Here is a 12,579-nt window from a genome sequence, read left to right on the forward strand (position 1 = left end):
TTAATACAAAATCTCGTTAGATTATCAATTACTTATTACTTTCTAATTTACTGATATAAACTCTAGAAATTTGGCGAGTTAGACTCAGATGATATCTGCATTCTATATATCCCAAGTTGAAGTCACATGATGCCAGGTGCTCTGTTTCTACATTACAGTATTTCTAAAGAATACAAAACCAGATTTTTTCCCGTTAAAATTCATCAAAAGATGGATATCTCATGCTTGGTTAGGATTTGGAGGTTTGCAATCAGCCGGGTATTATAAATTTGCTTTATCCGGGTAAAAAGCTGAAAAACGCTAAAACCAAACGCCATTGAGAAAGTCTAGACAGAGACACTCTACTGTACACCACATTCATCTAGCTGTACATGCATACAACGCACAGACAGTGACAATCACACAGAACACAGATTGATGTACGTCCAGAACACAGTCCTCAAACACCACAGACTCTTGGAAACACTGACGTCATCATGCAAAATGATCTTCACAAATACAAACATAGAGTACATACACTGCATGTACAATTGTACATTCATACAAACAGATGTACTACTTCATGCAGACATACAGACGGAGGTACAAGTAAATACAGACAGACAGATGTACAAGTACAACCACATATACCGGTACATACAAACAGGTACACACATACATACATGGTAGACATAACAATTGACAAGTACAGGTTACTAGGAGACACGGACAGATTTCCACACATGAGAACAATCAAGTGACAATGCATGCACCCTGTATAAGCCTCACTGATCACTGAGACTCACGTTTTTATTAAAGATGCAATCACATAACAACATTATCAATACAAACAATATGTGACTCAAGACTGCATTAGAAAATTGATTTTGACTATTTTACCCTTTCTCTGTGTGTGCTGTTTCAATCTTTCAGTCCAGTAAGCTGGGTGATGGTTAGTACAGGGAAATGATTTAATGTTAGTACATGATGCAATGGTCTAGTTTTCATCCTATCATCACCCACAGTACGTCCCCAAGCAGCAATGAACCCATTGGTGTTGTTATGCATTTAGCCTTGCCCTGTCACCCCCATTAACCTGTATAGAGGACCAACTTTGCCATAGGAAACAATAGCATTGGGCCAAACCATAGTGTTGAAAGGGTTCAAAGACTACCAGTGGCAATAAGGATGAAAACTATATGCATCGTAGCAAGTATTTCTTTCCTGATCCAACTTTAACTACCCTAGTAGAGAAAGAATCAGAGTGTGCAATTTAAACTAATGAAGTGACTCAGGAATGAATAAAAGCACTGTTTGCATCACATTGCACAAATCTTTGTGTTAAGGCAGAATGCGCCTCTGAGATAGATATTCAACTCTCAAACTGTTATTATATATAATCATATTCTTTTGGCCTTCCTCCTGTGGGGGCTCATTTTGAAGCTTATGGAGTAAATACAGTTTTTAATGCTTAGTTTTGTGCAATCCGGGAATTTTATTTTGCCCCTTTCTGTGTTAGCGCTGGGTTTGGAAAGCTGTTAGCCACTGTGGCGAATAGTTTCAAATTTTATTAGCCACAGACAAATTTTATTAGCCACACATTTTTACGAAAACAAAGCTTTCTATAATGCTATTATCTCCAGTGTCGGTTGCATGCACAAGAATAAACTATCAACACATCAACCTTGTATCCAATTGTCTTCATTTTAACACTCAAAAATTGCATGATTCTGGACCGCGATGCAAATCGACAGCAACACGGAACGTTGAGACCGCGATTAAAATGAACTGCAACACGGAAGGTTGGGCCCGCGATGCAAATCAACAGCATGAAAGCAACACTGAACGTTCGGACTGCGATTAAAATAGAAGTTTGGTTACACTTACATGTTACGTTCCATCAGTACGCGTAGCGTCTTTGTCACGTTATAACAAGACGTCGCATACATGTGGCACAGACGTTCGGAACGTCAAACGACACTTCTACATATAGTCATAATTACGTGTAGTAATTTTTAGATTTTCTTGATGAATTCCGGGAATTTAGACAGGAAATCTCGTTAAGTATCATTGTAAATTAGCAAACATCTTTGATATCAGAAAATTCCGTAGAGTTCACCGGTACAAGACGTACGTGCTATGATTTCCAGACATAAATGAAATGTTGTCGTCTAATTCAACATTTTATCTGAAGCTGTCACAAAGATTTCCCTAAACCACATAAATAACTGTATTACAGAAAATCGGTAAATTTAATGCGAGGATACAACGAGCTTGAATAGTCTTCGCGTAGAGAAATTAATTGTTTCTTAAAACTTAGACGAATTTCGTATGTTTCTGAAAAAAAAAAACAATGCTGCAAAATCATCAGGAACGCGCAACTAAACCAAAAAATTCACAACTGAGCACGGATACGCGTACGCCACTGTGTGCCTTCAGTCTGAGAAGTTCAGACGTACACGTAGGATTAGGTTTAACTAAACCTCTCTAATGAACAACAACACGGAACGTCGAGACCGTGATGCAAATTGACAGCAACACGGAACGCGTCGTTGGGATGGCGATTTAAATGAACATCAATACGGGACCATGAGGACCGCGATGCAAATCGACCACCATTAAAATGAGCAACACAGAACGTCTACACTGCGATGCAAATAAATTTCAACACCGAACATTGTGACGGCGATTAAAATGCGTATGTCTGCTGTAGCAAAAGTTTCAATTCTCGCGAGTGTTCGCTTTGTTTGCTGTACACTAGACAAAATGACGTCAAATTTATCGCGAGACTAGGGGCTCGATTGCGTCTGTCTAAATTTTCAATTCTCGCGATAGTAATTTACATGCATGCTGTACACTATACAAATCGACGTCAAATCTCTCGCGAGACTTGGCTCGATTGCAATTGCGTACGTCAGAGAGAACAATACGGAAGTAGATATGGTTTTTCGCGAATCGCCAAAAGGAGAAGTGCAGATCAACAAAAGACTAAAAAACCCCACGTTTTTCTTATTTTGCCATATTTTTTAAACAAAAATCACTTTCGCCACTGTGGCGAATTAGGATCGATTTTGTTTCGCCACTTCTGATTTCAATTCACATTGCGAATGTGGCGAATGGGCAGCGTGAACACAGCCTTTGAGATAATACAGGATGGGGCTATTTTGAATTTCAAATACCGGTAAATATTGAGTAATTTGTTTCTCTAGTACAAAAATTTGCATAGTGACCCCCCATTGTTATTCTTGAATTTGAAAGAAAATGGTTGAAAGTGTGCTTGAGATAAGTTTGAGCAAAAGTTTGTCTTTCATTTCTGAGGCGCACACTACCTTAACTACAACATCTACATCTAAAACCACTGTGATAAAAGAAAGTGTGACCCAACACTTTTACATGTGACCATTTGCTAAACTTCCCACATATGGGTCATCATTATCATTAAATGGACAGCACCACCAACTTTTCATCATGATAGTTTCATTATTTTGCTTCCAGAAAACAAATAGACATGTTCTTGTTTTTTTCTTCTACTTCACAATGAAATACTCAATGTCATCCCTGCACATGCAACCCTTTTTGCAAAAATGTATGTGATGATATTGTTGACAAATAAAATTCTAGTCCAGACTGAAAGTCATTTGTCAGCAATCACATTGGATATAACATGCATACAATATTACACGATTGCAATAATTGCTGTTATTGAAATTATTGAATTTAACAGTAATAATTTGGTGATAATTCATTATGTGATCATTTTGCATGATGTTTAGACAAGGAAAGTTTATGGTCACGTGCAAGATGTTGAAGAATCTATACTCTATACGATTGAAATTCTACATTTCTATTCCAAGACATTTTTGGAACCAAAAATCAACTTCTACAATGCATAGCTGTGTGAAACTGTGTGCAACTAGGGATGGATGGATGGGTAGTGTGGTGTAATCTAATGGAATGATCTGCATGGGGAAATGATTGGGTTAAAGTGGGTGAAATATGAACCACTAGGTGATATAATTGGTAATGGTAAATAATTGGTTAAAAAAAGGCTCTTATTTGTTAAGAGGTAGATGATGTCTGGGTTGAAATGGTAGATGGAATGGAATGATGGAATGGTCTATTGGTGCATTCACACACACAGCTAATAGAGTAGATATTTACTTGGTTTGTCATTAGTAGGTTCTGCAGGCTTTCTGTTCAAAAAATCTTTATAGACTGTATTTTCAGGGATTGAGAAAATGTAAAGTCAGTGTTAGTTGTTGTCCAGTCACTGAGTGCATTTAAAGGCCTGTGTCAGGCGTCAGATTGACTATGAAATTTACTATTTACTAGATTACAATTTCAATGGAAAACAAAATGCTATGACAAATCCATAATCCTCTTACTGACTAGAACAAACTAGATCCAAGGGATCAAGTCCCTGGCCTTTAGGGTCAGTAACACAAACAATTACTTATATGTGTATTACGTGCCAGTTTGTCAACTGTTCTTTGTAAAATGTCAGCTGATCTTTGTGATATTGCCCACCAGATCAACAATCTCTGTGGCCATAACAGTTATACAAAATCAAAATTATATCTAGGTACAGCAATATCAATGTGGTGAGCTTTTCTCCACCAAAAATCATCATCATAATCTCAAAATGCCATGCTGCAGTTGCCATGGTTACCTGGAAGTTATATTTGGCTATTTTCTGTATTGTATCGTTATGCATGATGGGATCTAATAAGCCATATGGCAAGCGAAATTTGAAATAGTTATATGATCAGTACAATTTAGCTTTTGTACTTGTCATTATACAGCAGAACAAAACGTTGGTAAATATTATCATTTATTTACCCTCATATGGACTCCTATCATCACGAACACCAGAACCTGCCAAACCTGACCCTAGTGCTGCATCTGTTGTGAAAAGCAAACTTTTTATATGAACAGAAACCTTCACAAAAAGACATTTGACAAGTTTCTGAAATCAAAGTGGGTCATCATCTCCGAACGACAAACAAACGGAGTGATGTTAGAACATCTGATAAACAGTTATCAGATACCATAGAAAAGAAACTCACACTTCAAAAATAGGAAATGAAAGAAAGACTGAAGTTGAAACTTCATCATGTCCATCAACTGGAGATATACCACACATGTGGATAGACATCAATGGTTACCCTAGTAGAAATCTTGGTTAAATCTAAATGTCGCTAAGCATGAAACTGGTATCGACATAAACACAGCATTCCAAAGAAAACAGTACCCCACACTCCAAACAGTGCCTACTAGTCTCCTTGAGATTTGCTTTGACAAATTTAAAATTCTTACAGAACGAATTATATCTGTCCACTTTTTGCCTACACAAGACAACGTCAGTGAGAGAATGTAATCTTTGTTATTATGGTGAGGAGAAGCAAAAAGAAAGGGAACAAAAAATAAAGAAAATCACAAATTACTTTGATCTGCTTCTTCCCTATTTTTGGACATCAAATCTAGCAGGTAGGAGTGCATTTTATCTATGTTCAGTGCCCTGGTATTACCTGGTGTAGAAAATATACCTATGTACATGCGGTGTCATGCTTTGAAAATGTGAATATGAAGACATTCTCTGTGCTGTCTACATACTACTGGAAGCAGTGAAAACATGGAAACAATGATTCCACATGTGACATAAAACCAACAAAAAAAAGATTGCAAAAGAAATCCTTGCCGAAGGTGAAAAAGAACTTGAAAAGAAAGAAAGAAAATGGAAAGATGCAGATGTTAAAAGCTATTCTAATAAAATAAAATATTATTAGTGTGGGTGAAACGAAATGAAAATGTGCATCTATGTGAATCTAGCTACTGAAATCTAATTTCATTCGATTTCTCAACACTGGGTCAACAGACATTTTTTTATTTCAAGTGAACTTTGAATTTGCAATGATCATATCTGTAAAGCTGTGATACCCCAAAATAATCACACCATAGGATTGATAAGCTACATTCTGCATGAAAAGCTACAAGCTATCTTTGCATGGCAGCTGCAGTACATCTGAATTACCTTTAAAATCTTCAATTTGAGAGTAAAGGCCACAAATTACAATCAGGGAATTCAAGATATTTTCTAGACATAACTTTAGATCCTGTACATGTACACTGTGGTGTTTTAAAATTACGATGCATAGTTTCATTTATTCATTTAATAGTATCAACAACTTTTCAAATTTGGATATTCGAAAAATTATTTCATGTACTGGAACATGCACAAAGAGAAACAATCAACAATCTGATACTGTTTTTCAAAGGTGTAGGTTTTTCTGGGATGAGTTTGAGATTTCACAGCTTTGTATCGGGGTTAGGAACTCTAAGTCATAAAGTCAAATGATAATTTTTACAAATTGAGATAGCTTGATACTGTTTACTGAGCCACAGTGCAACAATAATGTTGCACAGCAGAATAAGATTGAAAGATAGAAAGCAGTGCGCGAAGTTAAAAGTATCAAGGAACACAGCACAAATGGAAAAGGATCAGAAAACGTTACGGAATGATGCATGTGGAACTGAAATTAAAATAAACTTTGGGAAAATTACTTCTGTCGACCTGCTCCCTATTTTGAACCACTGTGTCTAACAAAGGAGTGTATATGCTTTGATTTTTAGCAGCACCTGGGATGGAGAGAAAATGCTGTCATTTTGGGGAAGTGTCTTTGCTAGAAAGTCTGCAATATTCAGACTCATACCATAGGGTGGCAGAGAGTGTTAGAAAATACAACACACAATGTTTGCATACAAGACTCAAGACCTTGTTAGGGATAATTTTATGAATATTTTGGTGTTAAATTGCATTTTACAACTAATTAGCAGTGTGAGTATATTTTATGAAACTCTCTGGCATGTTTGTCAACAAAAATGCAAACAACTCTTATACCAAACAAACCATCTAAAAAAAGTTAGTGGTTATAAATCTTGGTTAATACACCATCAGATACACACTGCCACTTTGATATATTAGAAATATATAGAAATTTTTTAATGCAAAATAATAAAAAAGACAAAATATGACAGTTTACTTGAATCATCAGTTGACAGCTGAGAATACGGACGGCGTGTAGATTGCTTTAATTGCACATCTGTCAATGCATGCAAATCTGGGAAAGAAATGATGGTCTTCTTTTAGAATAGATTTGTAATAATTGTGATTCAGAAAGACCTTAGCGCCCCCCCCCACAATTGTGTGTTATGTTTCTGAAGCTGCTGACCCTACAACTAACTCTAACCCTTAAACTCTAAACCCTATGAGTCTGAATTTGATATGTTTTCTATAAAGAGAGCCGCCCCCCCCCCTTTCCCCCAATAAACTGATTTCATGTTGGGCTCCTGAAGGAAGTTTTACCAAAAAATATACTACCACTGCAAACTGTGTAAAAAGTCTTGAGAAAATGCAGTATGAATTTTAGAATGTTAATTTTGAGGACAACTAGTCAATGACTCAGTACAGACAGCAATTGTTAGAATCTTAGTCAGTATTTCAGCTGGCCTAACAAACAGCAAAACAGCAAGCCGCGCTAAATTGAATATTAGTGTTGAAACCACAATGTGAAACTAGGGGCTAGTGTTGGGTAAATATATTTTGGTTAGATGTGTTAATTTAAAAGCAAATTACAAATATAACAAGATAAACAAGATAAAAGGATAAGTCACAGATGTCCAAGGAAAAAAAACAATTCTTCACAAGGAAGATCACTGCAGGACATAGGATTGAAATCTACAGAGAGACACAATACAGAGATTCAACAATGTAATCCAAATCCACAATGCTAAGACAATACTTTTTATATATTCCCCAATGTTGATGTTTGTATCAGTGGGTTCTGACTTGTCTCCGCTCTCCTCACTATCAGGTACTGCATGAAATGGAAATACCAAAGATTGAGATGAAAAAGAGTTTTGGTTTTATACAAATGCCATTTCCGGACATGGACAGAACATAGTTGGAAGGACCTCCAACACCCACAACATCTGTCGTAAACAGAGTAAACATCGTCACTAACAGACTAATCCATAATCTGTTAGGTGGTTCAAATGAACAAGTTTTTTGCTAACTGAGGACTTTTGAAAACACCTACAAACATACCAACAACACATTAAGGAAACGTGAATTTTATCACAAACAGCATGTTTGTCAACTCATTTGTTATGCATCAAAAGCCGACCAATCATAATACGCACACTGCACAGGGCGTAAAAATCCTTGATGCCAGTACTTTCTGAAATAAATTGCTCTGACACTTATTTTGTAGATATCACTGCATGAACAAAACCATGTACACTGTGCCAAGAACGAACTTCAGGCAAACTTTATGTATCCTGTTTATGTTAACATAGGCAACATCATATCAAAGTAATAACAGTAAGAAAAAGATATTTACAGTTAAATTTCACTCGTCCCTTGGCCCTCCTGGGTGTGTTAGCCTGTCCTGGTTTACCTGTATTAAGATGTGCATGCTGTTAACTTGAGTACTCAACCATTGAAGACAAACATCTGTTGACAATTGATGCCACTCACTTCCAATTACGAACATAGTCTTTGTTTTCTATGCATGTATATATAGAATCTATTGAAACACTCAAATCTATCGAAATATCATCTCTTTTATTTTATGTGATCAAGGGTGTGCCTCTTCTGTTCTCACAACACGATTGTTAAGATTTGTAGTTTCATACTTCAATGATGCACCTATCAATGGTTTCCTCAGGGGGTGGGGAGAATACTGGCCTTCCAGGGGAATTTGACATTTATTTTCCAAGCCATGTGAAGTTCCCCGCCAACAGGCTACAAAAAATGTCAAATACCCAAGGGTGGGGGAAAATAGAGGCTATACATGTAGAAAATTTAGGACTTGATATCTGTCAAAATTCTAGTGCGATCAAATTCCTGCCCCTGTATGTAATTGTGATCAATTTCCTGCTGCTCCCAATTCCCAAAGCTCCTACCCCACCCCGAGGAGAACACGGATCAGTGCACAATACTTAAAATGGTAAAATTACTGTGGATCATTACTGATGCTCATGTGCATTATAATACAGATCATGGCAGAACAGGGCCAGCAGAACAGTGTGCAAATAATTGTTCTATCTAGATTTGAGTTACTGATTCTCTATGGAAAAGCAGTGATCTGCTCGGCTGCCATCAGTTTGATTGACATGTCCTCAGATAGACCAGGTGCATGTACATGTGTATGTAGATGAGACAGCCATCAGCCAATGGTGATTTGATGTAGCAATGCAACCTCTAAGCAAAAACTTCCTTATTCAAACATTACAGTAATGAGCGTATTTTCATGCCATGCTGCATTATATTGAGAAAGAAAAACATAAAATAATCCAGGAACAAACTGTAAAAACAAAACAATGTATATTTACTCAAGGCTCCTTTGGTTTGTTGTCTTTCTTTGGTTCCCTCCAAAGAGGCACTGTGAGCTATAGCAATGAAGAATTGAAATTTACTGGGGTGATTGCAACACTATATAAGAAAGATGGTTGGTGCACTCTAAATACCAGTTCCAATCAACATCAAACCTGAAGGTGTTAATTCAATAGGATTACCAACCAACACAAACTTCACATCGATTATTTCATCGCTAGTTTTCCTTGATAATCCTGGAATCATAACAGGTTAATTTCACTTTGCTGAAATACTGAGCACTTGAACTACGGAAGAACCATGGTGCAGATTGTGCAATAAACAGCAATGAAATTCACATTGCAACACTATCAATATTGTAGAAGTGGAAACATCAACTTAACCAGAAATACGAAACAAAAAGTTTTTAAAAAATTTATGTATTTACTTGCAAATGGTGCTTGTAAACTTGATTTGTTTTTCCTCTCATCGAATTTCCTATTTCCTGTCACTGGTATCAAAAGACAAAAATAATTATTTTTTTGTCCTGTGAAGACTGGAATATGTAGAGTGTTAGAACTCAAACAGCACATGATGTACGACCTAACACTCAATGACAAGTTCTCATGCACAAACAGAAGTGCTAAATTCCCACTTACAGAATACTGCGGACTTATGTTTAGTACATTACATTTTTGTGATGGACAACCTTGAAAAACTCAATGGAAATATGTTCATCATTTCTGAGAAAAGTCAATCTGCACAGTGTGAATTACCTTACTATTTTATCTTCTCATGTTATGCAAAATAGATTTTTATCACACGCAGGATATGAACATACAGTAGTGTGTAATTGGCAGTTTACTTGCAGCAAAGGGATAGTCAAGTTTGTCACGTGACTTCATCTCAACAACTACATTTGGTTTTTTTTCTTTTTTTCTCTATAGTTTCTGCAACCTACATAGTACAGATATGCCTCATTTGATAGCATCAAGTAAAATTTGTATTCCACATCACCAGAAACATAAATTGAAAAAATATTTCATCTATCCATTTTGCTAGTGCATTGTACATGTGATCTATGTGAGGTGGTATGTGCATAATGTATGGTGTCACATATACATGTAAGTCTACAACAGATGGCAATATTTACATCTTTTCTTAGAGGGTCCTAGACCAGCATTCCCTTGTGTGTTGTTTCTCCCTTTTTGTTGTGTCTTTGTATTGTTGTTGCCGTCGTCTTGGTCAGACTTCAACCAGTCTGGTGGTATAGCATGCAGATGATTGGGGAGTGGGAGGTTAAAAATGATATTATCATGCAGTGAAGGGCTTGTGCAAAAAACATAGCAATGAGAGAAAGCTACTGTACACAGCAATAGGTAAGATAGGCTGGGATAAAGCATTCATAGGTGAAACAGAAGCTATAATTGATGAGATCGAAACTCCCTAGTCTAGGTGCAAATACAGTGAAATCTGTATACTACAGACACCCTACCCATAGGAATACCAAAAAGTGTCCATAGCAGGCAGGTCAAGTTCTCTTCAACTTATAACTTGGAATTCTGCTATGGCTTGTTGCACAGTACTAGTGGCAAACTTCAGAAATGTGACAGTTTATAGAAGTTTGAAAAACAGCATCACAGGGTAAACATCTCAATTCTACAGACCATGCAAAAAAGTACAACCCAGACAATTTTGATGCACACAGCTACAATGAACCATGATTTCACCACCTAGCAGCAGTCAGTGTAAATTTTTTTTACATGTAGTGATATTTAACTTTACCGTCATCCTTTCCCAATTTCTTCATGTAATCTGACGCGGCGTTTGTGAAAAAAAAAGATGACACATGTGCATATGAAAAAATATCTGGTTGAAGCCAAATCGTCAAACATGATATTAAGTTTTTTCATAGTTTTTGCAATAAAGTCAAAAGGCAATGAAATCACAACAGTGATTTAAAGAGCAACGTGTACAGAAATGTAGAGGACTATAAAGAACCATACATCAAAACAGTTTCTGAACAGAGTTTATGAAAATAACTGTGAAAATCTAATATGCAGGATAATTACCATCTAATGGGTCTCTCCTCAGGGTGACTGGTGGCATGAGTGAAAGAACACAGATGTATATTGGTCTAGCGAAGTTTCTGCCCAAAATTTAAAAAGTTATTGTGAGACTGTATGTTTATGAAACGCTGAGCTCACTGATTCTTTTGGGTGACCTATGTTGGCAGTAACATCAATAAAACTATAAATATTTAATATATTGTAGTTTCCCATAGTTTTATTGAATGAAAGGTGTGTAGGACTTTAGTTGAAAAATTTCCCAAATATGAATGTGTCACTACCACTCACTGTCAGGTTACAGCAGGAATAGAAATGACAAACTTTACTGAATAACTTATGTGGCCCATTTACTATGAATGTACAAAGTTTTTACTGGCAATATGGAATTGGGAATTGTAACCAATTGATGCTGTTACAACTTACATGAATCACTAAAAAAACTTAAAGGGGCAGGTATTTTATCAGCTTGATCACTGAGTAAATTGATTAACTATGCAAAACTTTCAAAGGAGAACAATGGGCTAAAATTACATAAACAGCCAAGTCAACAACCACTAATGTGAGAACCAGGGACTGAGCACTGCCCCTTTAAGATTGTTACTTGTTGGCTAGATTCCATTGATCAGCACATAAAAACTTCATTTACCAGCAAATGTATCTGCATTCTGGTTCATGAGAATCCCTGTTTGGCAAGCATGTTTGGAAAAGACAAAAGATACAAAATGTGTACATAAAAGCTATTCATTAAAACAAAAAAACCTTGTATCTCATACTAACAGAGCACAGAGTCTAAATAAATCTTTTTTCTGGTATACTTAGAATACGACGATTTATCAACAAAATTCTGTTAATTATTGATCTTAATTAACTCACAACATATGGCACCCAGTCACCTAGCTAAGGCATCACAGTCAAAACCACTTGGCTAAATCCCTACCCTTAAAGAGTGGTTCAATGACAATCACTGGGGTGCTTGACATTGGACTTGAGTTCAACAGACTTGTCAAGTTTAGTAAGTGGGTTTCAACTTTACTCAAAAGATTATTCGGGCTAAATAATTCTCTCGCAGTAAGATTCTTAATGTTCTAATCTATACATCAAACAGGTGCAAAAATATGAATTGTTATTGCCTACGATCACACATACAGTATCTTATAA

At 36.4% G+C, this 12,579-nt stretch overlaps 1 protein-coding gene across 1 annotated transcript in view; it reads right to left on the reverse strand.

The window, feature by feature from the left end:
• Positions 1-12,579, reverse strand: part of LOC139133499 (uncharacterized) — a 93,523-nt gene that overhangs the window by 46,202 nt on the left and 34,742 nt on the right. The window contains exons 23-31 of the mRNA XM_070700132.1: positions 12,068-12,103; positions 11,425-11,451; positions 11,138-11,167; positions 10,506-10,613; positions 9,801-9,863; positions 9,373-9,429; positions 8,379-8,435; positions 4,819-4,881; positions 4,141-4,194 (exon numbers count right to left, since the gene is read on the reverse strand). Coding sequence (XP_070556233.1) covers positions 4,141-4,194; positions 4,819-4,881; positions 8,379-8,435; positions 9,373-9,429; positions 9,801-9,863; positions 10,506-10,613; positions 11,138-11,167; positions 11,425-11,451; positions 12,068-12,103 — 495 coding nt within the window. The remainder of the gene's footprint in view (positions 1-4,140; positions 4,195-4,818; positions 4,882-8,378; positions 8,436-9,372; positions 9,430-9,800; positions 9,864-10,505; positions 10,614-11,137; positions 11,168-11,424; positions 11,452-12,067; positions 12,104-12,579) is intronic.

The sequence above is a fragment of the Ptychodera flava genome, chromosome 5 (genome assembly GCF_041260155.1).
Source record: "Ptychodera flava strain L36383 chromosome 5, AS_Pfla_20210202, whole genome shotgun sequence".
Taxonomy (NCBI): Eukaryota; Metazoa; Hemichordata; class Enteropneusta; family Ptychoderidae; genus Ptychodera; species Ptychodera flava.